Raw genomic sequence first — 22,267 nt, forward strand, 5'->3', positions numbered from 1 at the left:
TTGAATGCTAATATGAATGGACAGAGAAGAGCTGCAGGGGGCCAGATCAGCAGGGCTTGGTTTTAGTGTGAGAATCAGGAAGTGATTCAGTATGTGGAGGGAAGAAGTATATGCCAGTATGTGCCTAGTAAAGAATAGAGAACATTGGCTCGAGGAGTTTCATGACTTGTCCAAAGTCACACAATAAGTAAATAAGTGATCCTTGTCTGTCTCTGTCTAGAGCCCCTGCTGTTGATCGTGCAGCTGAGACATCTGCAAAAGTTTTGGGGAAATTTTTTTTTTTAACTAGCTGTTGCAGTGTAGAAACTTGTTTAGTGAGGGAAAAGGGGGCCAGAAAGGGTTAGTGAATTCTAAGAGGGTGATGGAAGGAAAAAAACCATAGACACCACAGCTGCTTCTGTCATCAGTTGAATAAATTAGAAGTTCATTAGGTATTGGCATGTTACGCTTGTTGGTTGCAGGGCTGGCCTCCCCCACCCCCACCCCCAAGATGTTGTGATCCATTGGTTTACTTTTATACTCGTGGCCTCCTGAACTTAGTTATGCAACTGTGTACCATATTACAAGAAAATGAACATAATTTGGTCATTATGCCAAGTTTATCAGTCATGCTGTGAGAGTTCAGATTGGCATTTTCCAAAAAAGGAAGCTGAAATGAAAGGGTTTGCCTGGGCAATAAATGCCCCATCCCCATACTGCATCACATAGACTAGTCCAAGAAAAGATTATTATGAATTTGAGTCTATACTTTGGAATCTGATACCTAGCCCTTAGGGAAGAAGTCAGTTTATACCATCTTGCTCAGTATTTCACCTTGGGCAACTGCTTTTGTCTTTCTGCACTAGGGTTTACTCATCTGTAAAGTGGGTGTGACTTATAACCTCTTAGAGGATTGTTGTGTATGGATTTAGTAACCTTTAACTAGTGAAGGGACTTGTAAACCACGTTGAAGGAGTTGGGCTTGATTCTTGGTGGTGGGAAGCTGCTGAAGAGTCTTAAACAGGAGACAGGGACAGGCTTGCTCAGTGGTTCACTTAAGTGGCAGAGCCTAGTAATACTTACGAAATTAATGTTACCAGAGGGACAGAGTGGCGTAATTCTCAGTGGTCCTTTTAGGGTCAAACATAAAGCACTGTGGGATGGTGCTTAGAGCCCTGAGTTAAAGTTTAGATCAGCACCCTGGAGAGAGGTCAGCTTTCTTTTCCTGTCTGAATGTGGGAAAATAAATATATATATTTATTATGTCAAATGCATATGCTTTTGGCTGGATCAAGCCTTTGTGAGGCTGTGAGGGATGGCATTAGGTGTTCTCAAGAAGAATTGTGGTAATGAGGAAAATACTGATTCCACATGAAAGGATTTTAATCAACTGCCCTTACACCTGAGGGGCACAGTGCTTGGCTGCAGTGCCAAATTGTGCACTATCCACCGTCTGCTTCCAGCCAGCTGGCTCACTGCCAGGATACCTCTGTCTAGGAAGACGTACAGGAACTGTCCATCCCAGGTAATATTCCTGTCCACATTTTTGTAGCAATCTCAGGTAACAGTGTCCTCACATATGTTATCTCCTTTGACCTGCAAAACGGCTTCCGTTGCAGGTGGGCAAGGCAAGAATTTTTATTCTCATTTTACAGACGATTAGCCTTAAAGACCTCAGAGAACTGACAGGCCTTCCCAAGTTCACACAGCTATTGGAAGTGGGTTTGGGGACCTGGGACTCCACAGGCAAGCAGAATTTAAAAACTGATAATACCCTATGACTTTCTTAAAAAGTATACTTCACTGTTTTCTGTCCTGTCTTGTTCCATTTATCTGGCTGCATCGGATCTTAGTTGCAGCGCTCAGGATCTTCATTACATCATGTGGATCTTTTGTTGCAGTGCAAGGCTCAGTAGTTGTGGAGCGCAGGCTAGTTACCCTACACGGATCTTAGTTTCGCAACCGGGGACCGAATCTGCATCCCCTGCATTGCAAGGCAGATTCTTAACCACTGGACCGCCAGGCACATTCCTCCCCTATTACTATTTTTTTTCTTTTTTGAATTACGAATCCCCTGTTACTGTTTTTTAACTTAGGGCAAAACCTTCCTTGGCAGGGGTTAGGATGCCCTTTCTGTGTTCCTCTGATATAGTCTGGAAAGTGGGGATGTATGTACTACCATGGTACAACCTACAGCAGCCTTATTCAGAATAGAGTAGCCACAGAATGTGGGGGTTCCTTCAGAGACACAGAACACTGGGCAAGCAGAGGTCTCTTGCAATATCAGCCCTGGGAACCCTGCTCAGAAGGGGAGTCCAGCCTGCCTTTGGATCCTTGAGGTACAAAGGGGCCTCTCTGAGAACCTTCACTTAGGGGCCTCTTCCCAACCCCCTTCTCAAGTTGTACTCTCTGGGGACTGCTTTATTCTATATACTTATTTCTTTATTCATTTAATGCTTAATGAGTGCCTACTCCTGTGATTCCTTTTGTGTTCAAGGCACATTTCCAGATACTAAAATTTATTGCATCACAGTGATAGTACTCTTTCCTTGATTACAGTTCAGTTCTAGATTAATGTTACAGTAGAACTCACCACCTTTCATACTCTCGAGAAAAAGTTCTTCTGGGTTCCAACAATAACAATATTAATAACAACAGCATACTTTGTAATGTGCCAGATGTTCTAAATGTGAATTAGGTAGTTATATCCTCCAACAACCCATGAGATACGTGTCACTACCCCTATTTTATAGGTGAGATAACTGAAGCATAAAGAACTTCAAATACTTACTGAAAGTCATGTCACACAGCTAGTTCAGTGGCAGGGTGTAGGCGTTTTGGCTTCAGAGATGACTCTCTTGATCATGTTACGTGGCCTCTCACGTGGCACTGAACACGTAGGCTTTGGCTTTGGCCTTGGCTTTGGCTGGACGGCAGGCCCCTGTCCACAGGAGCCAGCCGTGCCTCTACTGCATCATGCGACCTGCTCAGCTCTGGGTTGTGCTGAAAAAATAGCACTACCCAATCAGTTCAGAACACAGCGGAGTTTTGTACACTGAGGAGAATTTAGCCAGGCACCTGGAAGCTTCCCGATACATTGTTATGTCTTGGCACACTGGTGAAAAGCTACTCATCTGCCCCAGCCAGTCTTACTCTTGGGTGTACAGTGGCACTTAGGAGTGAACTGTGAACCTGATATCCATCTTGCTGTCAAGAAACTCCCTAGAAGGAGAGAGAAGCCATGATAAAAGACTGAAAATTAGAAATACCAAAAAGAAGAGTTACAACATGCTTCCCCTTCCTGGCTGGTTTCTTCATGTCTTCTAGTGTGGGGCGAGAGGGTCTTGGAGTACTAGTCTCTTCAAGAATAGACCTGCCTTTCAGATCGCCAGGCTTCAGGAAGGGTGTTAGTCGTCAGTAAACCTAGATCTTCTGGGCTTGCAGGATATAGTATGACCTGGAGCAGATGACCAAGATAAATCACCTCCTAAAATATTTGGTGGCAAATCCTTGAACTCGTCCCTGGTCTGCTTACCCTCTTCTCTCTTGAGAAGAAAGAAAAAAAAAAGATCAGAATAGTTTTTTGTAAATTAGTGTAACACCAAACTTTATAAGAAATCAGCATAAAGGGCTCAAAAAAAATGAAATAAACTATACTTTGTTTTGGTTTGCTTTTTATAGAGTTTGATAGAGCTGGGTGAGCTTCAGTTCAGTTCAGTTCAGTCACTCAGTTGTGTCCGACTCTTTGCAACCCCGTGGACTGCAGAACGTGGCTTAGAGCTGTGCTATTCTGATTGTAGCCCAGTGAATAGATGAATGCTTGTTTGCAAACTTAACTGTTTGTGATGAGTACAGAAATTGAGACTAAGTGCTTAGAGACTTTACAGTAATTTGACATTTTTGTCGTATTTTACAAATGTATTGGTCTGTAATGGATTGGGAGTTTAAAAATCCAGGCAACAAAAAACTGGTTCTTTACCACAAGTAGTTTTGAGAAGTACTGGCTTACTTAGTGTGTCAAAGTTAAATAGAGCTTCAGTCTTGTCTGTAAAATCAGATTAATAATGCCTACCTCAAATTGTTTTGAGCTACTTGACGTTAAATAATGTCTTGGATACTTATTATGTGCCTGCCACTGTGCACTGTACATGTATTATCTTACTTCTCACCACAACACTCAAGTAAGTTTTGTTATCACCCTAATTTTTCTGGGACTTGGATAGGTTGAGGACTTGTCAGAAGTCCAACTCTATAGTAAGTGTGTAGTTGGGATGTGAATGGGAGCTAGCACTCTTGACTGTTCTGCCATGTTCTGTGCAAAGAGCCTGGCACGCAGAAGGGCTCCCTGTCATTCCACTTTCTCGACTTCCCTGGAGACCTGGTTTCTCATTCCATCACTGACGCTCACTTATTTTGTGACCTTGGTCAAGTCACTTCTTTAAACCTTAATTATCTCGTCTACCTTCAGTGGTAGGCAGTATGTCAAGGCTGTATATTGTCACCCTACTTATTTAACTTATATGCAGAGTACATCATGAGAAATGCTGAACTGGAGGAAGCACAAGCTGGAATCAAGATTGCTGGGAGAAATATCAGTAACCTCAGATAGACAGATGACACCACCCTTATGGCAGAAAGTGAAGAAGAACTAAAGAGCCTCTTGATGAAAGTGAAAGAGGAGAGTGAAAAAGTTGGCTTAAAGCTCAACATTCAGAAAACTAAGATCATAGCATCTGGTTCCATCACTTCATGGGAAATCGATGGGGAAACAGTGGCTGACTATTTTTCTGGGCTCCAAAATCACTGCAGATGGTGATTGCAGCCGTGAAATTAAAAGACACTTACTCCTTGGAAGGAAAGTTATGACCAACCTAGACAGCATATTAAAAAGCAGAGACATTACTTTGCCAACAAAGGTCCGTCTAGTCAAGGCTATGGTTTTTCCAGTAGTCATGTATGGATGTGAGAGTTGGACTATAAAGAAAGCTGAGTGCTGAAGAATTGATGCTTTTGAACTGTGGTGTTGGAGAAGACTCTTGAGAGTCCCTTGGACTGCAAGGAGATCCAACCAGTCCATCCTAAAGGAGATCAGTCCTGGGTGTTCATTGGAAGGATTGATGCTGAAGCTGAAACTCCAATACTTTGGCCACCTGATGTGAAGAGCTGACTCATTTGAAAAGACCCTGATGCTGGGAAAGATTGAGAGCAAGAGAAGAAGGGGACAACAGAGGATGAGATAGTTGGATGGCATCGCCGACTCAATGGACGTGGGTTTGGGTGGACTCTGGGAGTTGGTGATGGACAGGGAGGCCTGGCGTGCTGCGATTCATGGGGTTGCAAAGAGTCGGACACGACTGAACTGAACTGAGCTCTCAGTGGTAGGAACTATGTTTTATTCATTTTTGGCTCCCCAGCATTTAGCTGAACAGTACTTAGCATAGAATGGGTATTGAGTACTGAGGCAATTGATTGTACTAGATGATCTCTAAGGTTTTTTTAGTCTCTACTCTGAACATCATAGCTGTTTTATCCCCTTCCCCTTGAGCATCACATTTTCTACCTACTCCACCAGCAGCATGACCTTATTTCCTCGTGTCTGTCTGTCTCAGGCAGTCTTGATTCTAGGTACTTGGAGACAGCCCACATGATTTTTTGAAATGTGTCTAGGAATAACCCACCAGGAGTAACACAAGTATAGAGTAGAGGGGCTGACTCACAAAGTCAGGAACCTGCTCTTCCTCCATTCTTAGCCTGTGAAGTCTGGGCCTAGGGCAGCTCTGCTGGCAGTCCTGCCAGGTCTGAGTAATGGTTGCAGCCTGGAGCAGGGTTTTTCATGGACTTCGTCGGGGTCTCCAGTAATTGGAACATGGCACCTTCCGCCTTGTAATGGATGGCAGAATGAGAGGGGCATTTGTCACTGCCTGGCTTCCCTGCAGGAAAGAGGCTCATAAGTCACAGCTGACAAACCCTTTGATGACTTTTAAACTTCATTTACAGAAAAGAATAGCTATAATCAACCAACAGCAAGCAGTGACTAATCTTGCCACATTATCACTGTGAGGAGTCGGCCCCTTAAGGTGTGAGGAGGGGGAGGAGTCCATCCTCCAGGCTCGCAGTGAGTGCTTATTGGCTTTTGGACTTGAGAGTATGCCCTCAGCAAGGCTTCATGAGTTTCTCCCCAAAGGATCAGATGTTAGAAACTGATGTCTTGGCAGGTACAGTGCACGCTTACCGATAGCCATTCTGGGCCAAGGTTTAGAGCACTAGCTCTTGTCTCATACAGACCAGTCTGAGCTCTGCTGTTTCCTAGCTTGTATAGGGCTAAGCTCCAACCCTTACTCACTTGTGAAATGGACACAATATAAGCCACCACCTACCTCAGCAGAAGATGTAGTACAATACCTGGCATGTGGTAAATGCTCAGCAAATATTGGTAATGATTAACCATGGAAGGGCCCTTTGTGGTCACATGCTCCTGAACTCACGGTCATATGGCACATCAGCCACAAAGGCAGGGCCAGTCTTGCTGTTGAGGGGTGGAGAGAATGACCTCTTTGGCAAAAATAAAGAAGTTGACAATCATTTGTAGCTCCCCAACTCTTAACTCGGAACTGGGGGGCCAAGTTTGTGCCTCCCCACTCTTTGTTGCCTTTCTCTCCATAGCTCTAAGAGCTGCTTGTCACAAATGCCAAACCTCAGCCTAAGGCCATAGGCAGGGGTGGGAGTTAAGAGTGCAAGATGGGGGGGCGTTCATACTCAGACCACACTGTGGGGAGAGATGGTTAAAGCCCCAGCTCTACCTTCTGTTTCTGTTTTGGGGTCTCCCTTCACTGCCTAAGAGATGCTCATACAGAGTGTAAGACTAGAGACCTCATGGTGGGACTCAGAGGTGAGTCAGTGGTTCAGCAAGGCCTGGAACTCCTCCCACCAGTGTTCTTTCCTCTCCCAGGCCTATACAGTCATGGGGAAGGGGGCACTCTTACAAAGTTTCTAGGTTTGGTCTAAGATACTAGGACAGGGGAGAGAGCATGGCCTTTACCTCTGACTATCTTATTCTCAGGTTAAGAGTTGGAGCATTGGGAGACAACGTGGGTATCAGGCTTTAGAGCTGGAATGTGGAGGATCCAGACTGCCAGGCTAGATGCATCTCTGCATAGGACATTGGGCATTTGAATTTCTTATGTAAATATCTCCTGGTCACAGCCATTATACTGGCACTTGCCGCATATTGGACTAATCCTGGGAGATTGGTACAATTCCCATTTTGCAGTTGAGGAATCTGAGGCCCAGGGAGGGTAAAGGACCTCACTAAGTTTATATCTTGTAAGTGGTAGGGCTACATTTGGAAGTCAGTCCTCTCTGATTGCAGAGCCTGTGCTGTTTCTACTGTTTCATGTGCAGTGTTTTGTTTTTAGGAAACGGTCAAGGAACAGGTACCTAGAAGGCTTTCTTAAAAAGCAAGTGGAGGACAAGGCCTGTGGGCACTGTTTCCCAGCACCTAGTGAAGGGGTTAGGAGTTTGGTAATAATAGAAATAAGTGTAATTCCCTATTTGTCTACAGTATGTTACAGAGGCAATAGAGAATTTTCATATCATATGGGATTTGAAAGGTAATCAGGAAAAAGATTATTTCTGTTTTTAGAATAAGGATGACAAGGCTCCGAGAAATCTCATGACTTGTTGCAGGTTACGTGACTGAGCAGCAGAGCCAAGCCTCGTGAACGTGTAACCTAGACCCCTTACACTCCCTCCCACCCCAGGAGCCCTCAGTGTTCAGCTTGATGGGAGCTAGGATTTCTCGTGGGAGTGGGAATGGTCAGGAACTAAAGAGCACTCCTTGGAAAATTAGTCCTGTCTGGCCAGTAATCATCATTTGGGCAGTGATAATGAGCTGAGGCCTGGTGAGTTTAATGAGATTAATAGATGTTCTGTCATCCCTAGCTGCCTGGTAACCAAGGAGGCTCTGGACCAAGGAAGCCCTGGGTACTGATCAGTACAATTGCTTGGCTTTCTCCAGAAATAGTCTCCCCATCACTGATAGCTGCTTTCCTTCAGAGTCACCCAGATGTCTAGAGGTTTATCTAAGGGCAGAGATTCGGCCACAGGCTGGTATGACCACTCATCTCCAGGCTTGGGAATAAGGCTGGAGCTGTCCAGCAGAACTGGCCCAGACAGAGGCTGTAAGTAGCACTGGGTGGGGCGGGGGCGGGGCGGGCATGGTGGAGGTAAGGACCATGAGCAGCGGAGATCCAGTGCTGAGGAGGATTTATAGAGTTGGGGAAGAGACTGTTCCGATGGTTGTGTGCCTCAGAGGTCAGGCTGAAGGCTAGGTTCTGATAGGCAGCATTGAGAGGCTCAGTAAGGCAGAGCCAGAGTGCTTAGGCCAGTGGAGACAGTGGCAGGTGGAGTGTCACAGGAAGCCTGGATTTTCAAGTCTTGAGCTACTCCCTTCACCAACAGGGGGACCTTAAGTCATGTATCTTTGCTGAGCCTCAGCTTTTCTATCTGTAAAGTGGGACTGATGGTGTCAGGACCAAGAATAGAAACTAGCTTTCTTCACTAAAATCCTATGCAGATGGGAGGCCTTGTAGTAGAAAAGGGATGGGGTTAAGGACCAAGGAGAGGGTGTGACCGGCTCAGGGTCTCACCATGGGAATCAGTACCCAAGGCATCTCTGTGCACAGGTTTTTTGGAGTCAGACCTGGGTGCAGGTCTGGTTTTGTTCTGTTAACCAGTTACTTTGTCTCTGTGAGCTTCCTTTCCTTATCTAAGTGACCTCCTCATAGGGCTATTGTGAGAGTTAAGTAAGGTGAGATATGTAAAGTCTCTTGACAGCTTGCAGTCAGTAATTAGAGGCTATTCTTAATGTGATGCCCCTCTGGGTGGCCCAGTTACCCAGAGTTCAGGGGTGCAGGTACTTTTTAGGGCTTTTCTGCCTTTGCAAAGCTCTGGCACTTTACCACCTTTAGGCTTGACTCTTCCACAATACAGCTTCCATCTGAAATGTTTCATCTGGGAAAAATGATTTGTTTTTTGCCAAATTTTGTCTGTTCTTATTAGCCTAGAGGAGCGAGCCCGTCCCTTTGAGCTGTAAATTGCATTTCAAAGCCTGTGTTCCTGGTGGGTTTTAATTAGCTTAAGGGCCCAGCTTTTATGCAGCAGTTGTTTCAGCAGGTAAAGGTGAAGATGTTTATTTGGGAGCCAGTCTGCAGTTTTCTCAAACATAGCATTTCTATATTGTCTCTTCCAAGCTCCTCACTATCCTGGGGGCTTTTCTCTCAGCAGCCCAGAAGGAACAGTGAAATATAAGAATCCAAGACTTAGAGTCAGAGGGATCCATGAGGTTCTTGGCCCTGCTGCTCACTGGCTATGGCATCTTGGTCAAGTCCATTCCCCTCTCTTCCTCAGAATAAGGGCATATAAGCTCCATGCTCACTAAAGTCCCTGCTAATCTGACGTTGCAGAAGTCTCTGGGAACAAGGTGGGTTCTTGAATCCATCCCTACCCCCACCCCCAACCTGACCCTCCCCCACACCTCCAAGAACAATCCCTCTCCCCACCTCTCCTTAGCTCATCGCTAAGCATGGGGCCTCTGGGGCTGCAAACACCTTGCTTTCAATTACACAGCTAATCTGTGAAGCAGAGCTTGGCCCAGGGCGGGGAAATAGCTTATCAAGTCAAGCAGCTTCTGCTGAATAGGATGTCGGTATTTTCTAGGGCTCCCACTCTTAACCTAGTGGGAAGCCTGGAAGAGCCAAGATAGAATTGTGTGGAGAGGATTGAGTTGGGGTTATTGGTGTGTGGACCAGGGTGTTTGTATCCTAGGCTAGAAAAAGGTGCCTGAGAACCTCAGCCTCATGTAGTCTCCCCCTCGTCTTTGCCCCTGTTTAAGGGCCACCGCGAGCCCTTCTCACCACCTTCTGGGATATCATCCTCACTGCTTCCTCCCAACATTCATTGAGCATTTACTGTGCAACTTTGTCAGGCTTGCCTCTCACATTTGCAAGGTAGAACAGGAGTACAAATGGAGATCCACGTACCATGTGTCTAAACATTGAAAGGTTATAACTTATAAATGAGGCTAACAAATTGGTATGTTCATAACACCCTGGAAGACCATATCTGAATTTGGGGTTTTGTACCTGAACCTAGCAGTTCCAGGAGAGCTAGTTTCAGCACACTTCCTTTTCATTTTTGCACCCCCAACTCCATTCCTCTGAATCCCCAAAGGTACCTGTCCCTTGAGATTATGCACAACAGCAGCACAGCCTGCCCTCTGAAGAGTGTGCAGACCTTGAAAGCAGATTGGGAATACAGCCTGGAACAGGCTTCAGGCAGACATTTCTCCTTGACTTTGCAGAGCAGCCACATACGTACATTTCCTAAGTCTCTTCTGTGTGGATCAGAAAACTGACCCCCATTTGATACTGCTTCTGACCTCTTCTCCTTGGTATTGTACAGAATGTGTTCCAGTCTGACCTTGACTCTCACCTAGGATGAGCCCCCAAATGGCTATGTTAGTAGAACAGAGATGTTCCAACTAGTCAGAGTAAATTTTTCATATAAAGAGCTTCAGAGTTTGTAAAGTCCTTTTGTATACATTGTCCCAAACCCTAGGTGACCGGGTAGAGCCAAACCCAGAGGACTTGGCTCACCAGCCAAGGGATGAATGCTGATCCCGCTATAACACCAAGCACAGGTGCGCAACAGTGTTTCCTGTTCAGTAGCGGTAGAGGTCATTAACACTGCTGAACAGGAAGAAGTCCGAGGGGACCCAGTGATGGTCATGTCCCTGCCAGGTAACTGGCAGCAGCAGCAGTCACCAGTAGACCTCTGAACTGTCATCCCCCCTTCTCTTTTTTCTATCTTGGTCCACACACCTGACCTGGTGGGCTCCCTCCAGCCAAAAGCAGGGGCATCTCCCTGGACCAAAACTTCATGACTTTGAGCTGAACCGAAGGGGAGAGTTATCTGATGCTCATGGAGGAGTCCCACAAATTTGTTATATACTCATGGATGTGCAAGGAGTTAACCTTTGAACCTTGAACCTGGCTTGTCATCCAGGTAAGAGAAGGATTGTCAGAGAACTGTGAGGTGGAACCCACATACATTGAGCATTTCCTTCTTCATAAAAACAGTATGTTAAGTGTTTTCATGGGCAATCTGTTTATGTGTCCCTCACTGGTTAGGCTGATAAATATTGATGATTGGATGCAAAGGCAAACTGAGTAACAAAAGAGTCTGTCCTTCCAGGCTAGTTCCGAAGCTGGCACCAGGCTCTTCATCAGTAGCAGTGCCCTTTCAGCCCCTCATCTTTCCCTGTGATGATGCACGCTTGACCCCAGCATATCCTTGCTACTGTAAGAACTACTGTAGGAGCAGATTCTTCTCCAGAATCTCTGGAGCCCAGGTTGTGGTTTCCTTGCAAACAGTGCCATCTACTGGTCAGAAAGTGCCGACTTTTAAGCTGGGAGGATTGAGGAGAAACGGCCTTTTACCCTAGTGGGACAAAAGATAAAGATCTCCCAGCTTATTACTCAGCTCCTCTCTAATTCACTAAAAAGAAGTTCCCTCTTCCCCCCAAATATTAAGTAAATAGGCAGGTGTTTATGGTTAGTTTAAGCTGATTTATGCACACTGGTTGGTGGTTCTTTGGCACTTTATCCAGTAGTTTTAGGGTCAAATTCAAGATAGGAGTGTTCCAAAAGAGAGTTGCACCAACCCATGCCAGTGAGCAGAACACTGGGCCAGGAATATAAATGCCAAGGCCTTTCCTACTGGAACTGAACCTCCTTTTCCCTTTCCCTTTGGAGCCTGTGCCTAGATTCTGACCTGTCCAGAAAGAGGAGTAGGAGAGATTTGTACAACCCTTTGGGGTAAAAAACATTGCCTGAGTGTAGAGAGCAGAGAAAGTATCATCTGTAAGCAAAGAGAACAGAATCTGAATAGTAAGTGTAAAATGGATAACTCCAAAAATTAATTTGTTAAAAACAATTCTCAGATAAATGTGCTGACTGACTGTAGTACAGTCAACCCTTAAGCAATACAGTGTTTAATTTGTGTATAATTAACAAACCTCCGTATCCACAGTTCTTCCACACCTGTGGATTTAACCAACCACGGGAACCATGGGCCATGGGCAGTATTGTAATATTTACTATTGAAAAACATTTACATAAAAATGGACCCATGCAGTTGAAGCCCATAATTGGTTCAACTGTATTTAACTTGGATTTAACACTGGGAAGGAGAGTGATAAATTTGATACAAATGGGCTTTATGGACCAGTGACCTAGGTTTGAATGCCTATTCCTGGCAGGTTAATGAACTTGCTGGAGTCTGTTTTTGTAAAATATGAATGATAATGATACCACTTACGGAGTTTTGTAATTATTCAATATTGCATGCCACCCTTAGTGCTCAGTGAGGTTTAACTCACTTTTTAAATGGCTGATGCCAATAAAGACAGCCATGGTCCATGTCTGGATCAGACTGCACATAATATAATACTGTTTTAGAGCAAACATTACTTGCAATTACCCTGTGACCTCTTTGCTGTGGTTCTACCATTGAAGGAACAGAAGAAAAACTGTGGGAGATCTTCAAATTTAGATCCTGCAAGGGGCAACATTCAAAATTAGCATTAAAGAAGGAGTGGGTTTGAAAGAATTGAAGTCAATATAACATTTTTGTAATGTTATAAACCAACGTGTAACCTTAATTTAAAAAGAAGAATTGAGTCAAGCAGACAGGGTTCAAATTCCTGTCTTGTTATTCACTGGCATTGTGACCTCTGACTGCATTTCCTCCCATGTAAAATGTCCCGGTTCTGCTCATCACGTCAACACCATATAATAGAACATAGGTAAAGCACCTGTATGAGGTCACCAGCCAGTGAAACAAGCACAGATGGGGAGGTTGGGTGTGATAGGGGCATGTGTGTAGGAAGGAACAAAGCCATCCAGTGTAGCCAGGTTGTGGGTCATGAGCAGCCCATGAACCCAACTCAGATCCTAGCCTCACAGTGGCTTGCTTTCTTCAGGTGGCCAACATGTCCTTGAAGATCCAGACGAGCAATGTAACCAACAAGAATGACCCCAAATCCATCAACTCTCGGGTTTTCATTGGAAACCTCAACACAGCTGTGGTGAAGAAGTCAGATGTGGAGACCATCTTCTCCAAGTATGGCCGTGTGGCCGGCTGTTCTGTGCACAAGGGCTATGCCTTTGTCCAATATGCCAACGAGCGCCATGCCCGGGCAGCTGTGGTGGGAGAGAATGGGCGAGTGCTGGCCGGCCAGACCCTGGGTAAGCATCTCTTCATGGCCCTGCCCCAGGATTTTTCCTGGGCAGGTGCTGACCCATGTTCTTTAGCTCCTCTCTTATCCCATTTTCTGTCTTGTCCCCCATAACCCACTACCCCTGTCTGAGATGTTTTAACTTAAATAGTTAATAAGTTAATTATATTTAAGTTATGGCAGTGCCTGTATGGAGAATTTTAGAAGTTTCAGGCGAACACTTCTGCCCCTGCTTTCGCATTGAAAGGGTTCCAGTTAAAATGCAGATCCCTCAGAGAAAGGGGAGAGTGGACTAACACAGCCTCTTACATTGGGCTGCTTTTGGCTTGGGTTAAAACCTGTTCTGAGAGCCAGGAGGAGGGGAGCATGAGATGAAGCTTGGTCTTGGTGTTACATGCGTGTGATGTGGCCACACTGGAAGCATGTATAGCTTTTGTATATGTTCACTTACTTCTGTGTATTTGTGTATGTTTGAGAAGGGATGTGTATATGTGTATTGCTGAATATGTGCTAAGTGGATGCAGCTAGTCACGTGGAGAATATGTGGACACACACCTTACTTTCTGGGTATGTATGTAGTGCCCAGCCAGCTTTTTTCAAGTATCAGAATGTACTTCAGTGTGTGAGCAGATGTATGTATATTCATTTACCAAGTGTTTATTGAGTTCCTGAGATTTGTTGAACTCTACTCTAGGCATAAAGATGTTCAGTGAAAGGTTGGTGTGAATGTGCACTGGCTTATTTGCATATGGGCAGTTACGTATAGGATGCGAGAGCCAAGTGTGAGTGAAGTTGAGTGTGTGATCTTACTTCCCGGATACGTGAACATATGTGTGAGGGTGTGTGTGTGATGTCTATGCTTATGTGAGAGAGCTTGGGAATGCATATGATTTGATGTACATTGTGTGTGTGCATGTATGATTGTAAGCCTGCATGTTTCTGAATGTATATGAACATGTAAAGTTATGTGTATGTAGTAAATGAGTCTATTTGTGAAGACCTCTGTTGTCCATGTTAGGGAGTACAGTCCATGTGCATCTTTTGTAAACACTTAACATTGCTGTACATGTCCGTGGGGGTGATAGGTGTATGGGCTCTGACAGTATATCGGCATCTGACTCTGCCTCTTCTCTCCGTACAGACATAAACATGGCTGGAGAGCCGAAGCCCAACAGACCCAAGGGGCTAAAGAGAGCAGCATCTGCCATATACAGGTGGGGCGCTCTGTCTTGTTTGTCTGTCTCTGTCTAGGTGGGATTGGTCCCTCTTTCCACAGAGGGAGATTTGGTGGTAATGGGTGCCAAGCCTAGAATTTGGGGAGGTGTTTGGAGATGAGGGCCTGTGGAGAGTGGGCTGAGTGGCCATCTCTAAGCCCCGGCCCTCTCCCCTTTGTCTCCCCAGTGGCTACAGCTTTGACTATGATTACTACCGGGACGACTTCTACGACAGGTGAGCGGGGGAGGGGCGTGCCCAGGCATGAAGCAGCCAAGCTGGAAGGGTTCTGAGAGATTGCTGGTGCAGCCCACTCAGTCCTCCAAGTGGGAACTGAGGCCCAGAGTTGTGGATAGTTATCTTCCCAGGGCTGCTCCACAAATTGGTGGCAGAGCTGGGACTAGGGTCCAGTTGTATAGGTGCCCAGGCCGGAGCTCTCCCCAGCCCACACTGTCTTCCTAACCCTCTGACTGCCCCTCCTCCTCCTGATCCTGGGGTGAGACTTGATGGGACTGGACAGCCAAGGGACATATAAATGTAGCAAGTGGGAGTACAGAACCAGGTGCAGGACCAGGTGCAGGGAATCTGAGCCTTCACACTGCTGTGCAGTTTCCTTATTAACTCCCTGAGGGCCCAGCCAGCTGAAGGTACCTCAGAACTCAGCCTGAGCCGGTTAGCCTTGTATTTACACCCAGGAGGCCAGCCCTCCTTGGGAAGTCTGAGTTAGTGCTTGGTAGGCTATGACCTACCCCCAAACCCACCCAGACCCCAACCTCCATGGCACCAGCCACATTCTTGTGGAAATCATGGTGGGGGCTGGCCCAAACTTCACCTTCCACTTCTCTGTCTCCTTCCCACCCTCTCAGCCTTCCCCAGGCTGTCCAGGAAGAACAGAACCTCTCTGAGCCTCAGTTTTCTCACCTGTGAGAAGATTTAGGAGACAGTGCAGTGTGGTAGAAAGTGCCCTTGCCTGGGAGTCAGAAGACCTGGGTGCTAATCTCAGCTCTGCCACTGAATGAATTACATGACTTTCGGTACATCCCCTCCCAGTCTGAAATGGGCTTGCATCAAGTGATCCCTCAGGGCTCTTCCAGCTCTGGGATTCTGTGGTTCAGAGATTCTGACCAAGGCCAGAGCCGCCCCCTCCCCTTAGGGGCAGAAATGCAGGGTCCGGGACTGGATCCATTCCCAGAGACTCTCCATCTCCAGCCATCGTCACCCCAGGGCAGGAGCTCCCTAAACAAAGGCGTTACCCAGGCCTGGGTCATTGCATTGCCTCCTGTCGGCAGGTTGCCTGGCTGTCATCAGGACAGTGATCCTGCAGGGAGGTGGCAGGAGCAGCAGTCGTGGGAGAAAACCCCTACTCAGCCTACGGAGCTTCTGCCTGATAAGGAAAAGAAGCCCTCCTGGAAAGGGCTGTGTGATGGTGTTGGGGGTCAGCATACTGTCTGGCACAGAGGGTCTGACTGAGTTGCTAAACCTTGATACTCCCCTGGGCCTCCAGCCCCTCCATCTCCTAAGTGGAGTGAGGATATGGTGATTGGAAGCCCAGAATGAGGAAAGGGGCTTGGAGTCCAGCCTCATGCCTCTGAGGTCATAGACCCATCGAGTTGAGGGTCTCAGTACCCTGGCCTTTTCACCTATCACATTTTTTAACATGTGTATTTTAAACTAAGTTCTCTCATGTTCTGTCCTCACAGCAGTCTTGTGGGGATGTGGGAGGACAGAATTTGGGGTGGTCATCTTCACTAGGCATGTGGGAAAACTGAGGCTCGGGCAGGCTGAGGAATTGACTCCCACTCCCACACCTCTGTCCAGCTGGGCATTTTTACTGCTTTAGGGAGATTTGCAAACTCTGACCAGAGCTTAGGGTGCAGTTGGCTGAGCAGAAGGCAAGTCAAGTAGTAGAGCAGGCCTGGTTATTAGGGTGATGTAGGAAGTCTGTCTTGGGGGCAGTTCTGTTTGCTCCTCTGTTGAATGGGGCTCTAAACCCCTGTCACCTCCCCTACCCTTACTCAGCCTGGATGGTAGGAAAGGTTGATGTAGTAAGGATTCCAGTAGCTGTTGAGGTCCAGAAGGCCTTCCTCTTCACCCTCAGGACTTAACTGGGAGCAGGCAAAGGTATGCAGTGCAGGCTGCCCAGCCCTTCACGTGTTGGTCTAAGGCCACAGTGCCCCCTGCTGGCCACAGGCCATGCTGCAGCCTCTGGCCCATTTGCTCTCACAGGCTCTTCGACTATCGGGGCCGCCTGTCACCAGTGCCAGTGCCCAGAGCAGTCCCTGTGAAGCGACCCCGGGTCACCGTCCCCTTGGTCCGACGTGTCAAAACCACCATACCTGTCAAGCTCTTTGCCCGCTCCACAGCCATCACCACCGGCACAGCCAAGATCAAGTGTGAGTGACTCTATCTTCTTCCTAAATAATTTTCATTTTGTCATTAGCAAAATAATAGAATCACATTTTTTTACATTGGAAAATAGATAAAGGAACAAATCTCCCACAGTTCTGCTGCTCTAATACAACCAAGTGAGTATTTTCATGCATTTCTAAGAGGAAAAGACTGACATTTATGGAGGTGGGGCCCAGTTGCTGTGACGTGGAGTTCAGTGAGGAAATCGTGTCATCTTTTAGTCAGGACAAGGACAGGTCCACACAGGCTCGCTACTCCACAGTCATTCTGGGGTGTGCATGTGGTCAGGCACTCAGGAAATCTGATTGTAAAGCACTCACATTTATACACCTTGAAAGACAGATACCATCCTATAACATAAGCAGAGAAACATTCTTGCTCAGGTGCACACAGAGGTACATACCACACGCCTCCATTTTATCCATCCCTGTCCCTTTCATGGGGGTGGGGAGGAAATCCAGGCCCGTTACTATAGGAATGGCCTTAAGAAAGTCTCAGGGGGGTGCCACAGGCAGCTCTGGCCTCTCCCTGGCCAGAAAAAGACCATGGACGAGGACTGTTTCTGCCATTGGCCTATCTTCCTGCTTGACAGAATGGGGCTAAGGTCTGGTGTTAGCGTCAAGCTCCCAGCCCTCAGTTGACATCCTTGTACTTCCCTCCACTCTCAGTAAAGAGCAGTGAGCTGCAGACCATCAAGACAGAGCTGACCCAGATCAAGTCCAACATTGATGCCTTGCTGGGGCGCTTGGAGCAGATTGCCGAGGAGCAAAAGGCCAATCCAGGTCAGCTTCCAAGGGTCCTTGCCCAGATCAGTGAGCAGGGGCACAGGGCAGAGCATGGGGAGGATGGTGCATGGGGCAGAGAAGGGGCTGTGGCCTCCAATCCCACCTGGACCCACCTTGCTGAGGCCTTGGCTCTACAAAGGTGCTACCCTGGGCAGGTGCCCCAGGCTGAGTTTTGTTCTCCCTTCCTCACCCCTTCCCCTGAAGATGGCAAAAAAAAGGGCGAGAGTAGCAGCGGTGGTGGCGGCAGCAGCGGCAGCAGTGGTCCTGGCGGCAGCAGCCGGCCCCCGGCCCCCCCGGAGGACACAGCTTCTGAGGCGGGCACGCCCCAGGGAGAAGCACAGGCTCGAGACGATGGTGATGAGGAGGGGCTGCTAACACACAGCGAGGAAGAGCTGGTGAGGGCCTGCCATGGGGGGCGGCTGGGACTGGTGTTTGTGTACCTCTGGTTGCAGGAGGGCTGCAGGGAGTAGAGGGGTACCTCTTGACTACTTGGCCGCCCTGTGAGCTCCCTCCTTCCTTGCCAGGGGTTCTAATCCAGTGAAGAAGAGGGGGTAATGAACAGAGAGTACTTAGCTCTTTCAGCTGTCAGTCAGAAACCCCACAGAGGACTGTGGCGGACCTCTCTCTATCCCAAGGCCCATTCTGGACTCCATCTTCCCCATGAGTTGGAGAAGGGAAGAGTCAAGGGCTCATGGTCTGCAGAATTCCAGGGAACAGGAGAAGGGGGATTGCCTGGGGAAGCCACAAGCAGTGCAGGGGTCTGCTCTACCTGAGGATTTTCTAAAAGCCATTGTTGCCTGAGCTTGACACAGGCTGTCTCAAGACGGGGCGAGCAAGCTTCCTGTTTGGTATTGGAATTCTTCAGATTGAGGCAAGGAGCTCATCTTAAGTGGAAAGGTCGACCAGATTCTGAAGGCGAGGTGTGCCTGCTACTCACCTACCTCATACTTAGTGAGCACCAGGCCCTGTAGTTCACAGTTTGTAACTTCATTTGACCTTAACAGTAGCCCTGAACTGCAAAGTGTTACTCTTGTTACGTTTACCCATGAAGAAACTGAGACTCAGAGGAGTCAAGTAGCTTGTCCCAGGGCTTTGTGCCTAATGAGGGTGGAGCCAGGATTGGAGCCTGGATGTCAGTGGGTCTTCATGTGGCTGGGTCCTGGTATAAGGATAGATGGGTTTGTGGCCATAACAGTGGAGAGAAAGGTCATCTTTGTCCCCAGCCTGTCTCTCCTTATTTGAACCTAGCCAGAGACCCCATTTTACTCTTTTCAGGCATAGTCTCCATAAAGGTCCAAATGAAGGCTTAGATATTCCTAAGATGGGGAGCTCACCAGTCTACTAGGCTTTCAGTCTGCTCCAGTCTGAGAAGGACTTTCTATGGAGAATGTGTCCCCTGCCACACCTAGAACTTCCTTGACTGGTCCTTTCTCTCCTGAGGGGCCCTCAGACTGCCCTGTTGGAATCCCGAGGCAGCTATTCCCTTTGACTGCCCCTCCCCCTTTCCGAATGTGGCCTCCACATATGCTCTGGGCCCCAGGGCAGGACAGACTTGCCGTGAGTGATGTATGGTCCTTGTTGTCTCCTCCTCTCAGGAGCACAGCCAGGACACAGACGTGGAGGATGGGGCCTTGCAGTAAGCAGGTATGGGGGTCCTGGTGGGGAAGGGTGAAGCAGAGGGCCTGCCATGAAGTAGACCTGGCAGGGTAGTACTGTGTCCATCCATAAAGGGTCTCTGGTCCCCCGCCATCCTGCCATGCCCATTTGTGGTGGGGCTTGGTGGTTTGTGGAGCAGGAATCGTGGTTGGGCTAGCCAGGTCTGCCCAACAGGAGTTCCCTCAGCACATGCCCAGCGCATTGCCTGTCCCCACTTGTAAGGAGCTCTGAGTCTAGTGGAGGAAAACAGACCCTTACCACCCAGTGTGAGCAGAATGACAGGGACTGGAGAGGCAGGGGGCAAAAGAGGGGTGCGGTGGAAGAGGTGATGTGTAGATGAGCTTGTTGAGGATGGAGGGAAAAGCATCTGAGGGAACACCTTGAGCAGAGGCAGAACGCCTGCCATCCTTGGTGTGTGGGAAATGGGCCAGTCTCCTGCAACTGCAGTCCCAACTCCGCCCAGTAGGGACAGGGAGCCAGAGTTAGAGGCTGGGGTTGGATCCTGTCGGGAGGAAATGTCCTGTGTGTCCCAGGGTTGTGATTGTGCCAGTGTAATAGATACAGAAACTGACACACTGAAGAGGGCAGGGAGATAAAGCACATATCCCACAAGATCCCAAGGTGATCACTGGTGGAGCCTAGATTCTAACCTATTGCTGTGTGGCCTCAAAGCTCACTCTCTGGTTGGTATTTACCACCCTGCTTTGCCCCACCCTAGAGGGAAGCCTGGCCACACCAGCTCTGCCCAGCCCCATTCCTTTGGGGACCCTTTCCAGGGCATGACAGAATTGGGTGGAGGAAGGTCTCAAACAACAGAGGTATCTTTATGACACACTCGTGCTGTGAGTCTGTATATGCTCCACCGCACCTTTAAGTTTAGGCAGTCTTCGTGGTTTGTTTTACCTGGGAGGCTAAGTTGTACCTGTTCAGCCAGTTTGAAGGAGAGGTGCTGGGGACTCATGTGAGGACATGGAGGCTTAGGGAAGGAGAAGAGTCACCCAAGGTTTCATGGCCAGAAAGTTAGGAAGCCAGAGTGAGGGCACAGGCATGCCTGTGTCTGCAAACAGCAAGCGCCATTGCACTCTCCCATCTTCCCGGACCTTGTTACCTAGAGCACAAAGGGGCTCTTCCTCTCAGCCTTCGTTCTCTCTTGTCTCTCTCAGTCTGACAGGAGCGATGGCCACCAGCAGGAGAAAGGCGTGCACTGTACCAGGCCTCAAGCTGGGCACCCACCCCTGGATAGCACCCCCAGCGGGTCCCAGAGGAGAGCTGGCAGCAGGCACCACCTCCCTCACGTGTATCAGCCAGTGGCGCATTCTCTGCAGGTGGAGTTATCAGCATCCCTTCCTCACGTACCCTCCCTGTTGGTACTGCCCAGGCCAGAGGGCAGAGCACAGTCTCCCTACACTCTGCCTCCCCTCCCCAGGACATTCCCAGGCTTGGGGTTTTTCTATAGGTTTGGAGCGGGGTGGGGCCCACAGGGAGGGGACCTTGACAATAAAGAGATTGGATCCCAACTTGCTCTGAGATGGGATGGTTGTGTTTTTTTGTGAAGGAACCCTGGACCTCCTGTCCAACCAGAAAGCAGGTCTGCTGCACGCCCTTCTGTTCTCCCCTTCACTCCTCCCTGCCAGAGAGCATTGTCCAGGGTGCCAGATACTGATCTTCCTGGGTGGTAGTGTTCTTGGCTAAAATGGGGATTAAAATGACCAGTAGTGTTGTCGGGGAGGGTCAGATGTGTCAGTGCCCACAAGAGCACCTTCATGGTTGAAGTACCAAACGATTTTTGGTCCTCTTGGTCAGGCAGTGGTAGGTTCAGGCCTCAGTCTCAGTAAGTCTGGTCTTTCACAGCTCTGAAATGGTTCTACAGTTCACCACTTTCTCCTCTTCTGTGACCTGGTTTAGGACATTTGTTTGTTCACAAGGATCTTGGGCAGCAAGGGAAGAGAGGCTAGTAGCTGAGGCTGTGAGTCAGAGATCCAGACCTGGACTGAGAAGTAACCCTGAGGAACTGGTCAGTCTGGAGAGATGAAGAGGGTGTCCAGAGGAAAGGGTTGCAGGAAGCGCCTCTACCCTTGAAGGGCCCATGGTGCAGCATAGTACTCCGGTCCCTGAACCTGCAGTCTGTTCTTGCACATGGAAGGTCAAGCCCAGCTCTTGCTCAGCGCCCCCCTGCACATCTCCCTCTGTTCAAGGCAGGGAAGTGCTGCCCTGGACTGGACTTGGCCAGAGTCTAAAGGGGGTTTGGTGCCTGGTGAACATCAGATGAAGACTGACTCCATGTTCCTGTGTCCCCAAAGCTTAGTGCTGTGTGTCCATTGTACTGTATATAACAGTTCTAGATTGCACAGGGCCTCCTCAGTATGCTAGACTGAAGCACTCACTTTTCAGAGCTGGGGGACAGGTAGAACAGCAGGGGCCATGTGCTTGCTTAATATGCCAGGTGTAGAGGCCACAAGAAAAGCAGAGAAAACCTTTGCCAGGGTTGGAAGCATCTGCCCTACCCAGAGGCCCTGTCTAATCACCCTGGGACTTGGAAATACCCTGGACATGAGTAGGAATGGGATTCCCTAACCTGGCACCCCAGAAAAGCCCCAGAACTACTTCAGCCACTAAGAACGCCTAGACTTGGGCCTTTGAGTTGGGAGGTTCACATTCACAAAACCCTGCGCACACAGGCCTGTCTTCCCTGTCTGGACAGGAGACCTCTGTAGATTTCATTTTTCTTTCCAACCTTTGAAAAGCAAAAGATCATGAAGAAACGTGATACCTGATTCTGCCCAAAGGACTGACATTCTCTAGATACTTTCAAGATCTTAAAGTATCAGTTGTGATCCTAGTAGATTCCCATTGCTTGTGGGTTTCCTGGATTGGGAACTAAGACTCTCCCCACTGTACTGCTGCTGGTAAGATTTGTGACCCTAGCATT

General features: G+C 48.1%; 1 protein-coding gene across 13 annotated transcripts in view; it reads left to right on the top strand.

Annotated features, from left to right (window-relative positions):
- RALY (RALY heterogeneous nuclear ribonucleoprotein) overlaps positions 1-20,865 on the top strand; it is an 84,554-nt gene extending 63,689 nt beyond the window's left edge. For 8 of the 13 annotated variants that reach the window (XM_027977098.2, XM_012189080.3, XM_042230344.1 and 5 more), the window contains 8 exons: positions 13,022-13,286; positions 14,418-14,490; positions 14,678-14,725; positions 16,715-16,881; positions 17,566-17,679; positions 17,887-18,077; positions 19,278-19,326; positions 20,502-20,865. In XM_027977098.2, coding sequence (XP_027832899.1) covers positions 13,031-13,286; positions 14,418-14,490; positions 14,678-14,725; positions 16,715-16,881; positions 17,566-17,679; positions 17,887-18,077; positions 19,278-19,322 — 894 coding nt within the window. In that variant the 5' untranslated portion in view covers positions 13,022-13,030 and the 3' untranslated portion in view covers positions 19,323-19,326; positions 20,502-20,865. Of the gene's footprint in view, positions 1-10,596; positions 10,679-10,882; positions 11,044-13,021; positions 13,287-14,417; positions 14,491-14,677; positions 14,726-16,714; positions 16,882-17,565; positions 17,680-17,886; positions 18,078-19,277; positions 19,327-20,501 lie in introns of all 13 variants that reach the window. The other 5 variants (XM_004014503.4, XM_042230347.1, XM_060397715.1 and 2 more) reach the window with 3 other exon arrangements.
- Positions 20,866-22,267: the final 1,402 nt, after the last annotated feature.

This window comes from Ovis aries, chromosome 13 (assembly GCF_016772045.2).
Source record: "Ovis aries strain OAR_USU_Benz2616 breed Rambouillet chromosome 13, ARS-UI_Ramb_v3.0, whole genome shotgun sequence".
Lineage (NCBI taxonomy): Eukaryota > Metazoa > Chordata > Mammalia > Artiodactyla > Bovidae > Ovis > Ovis aries.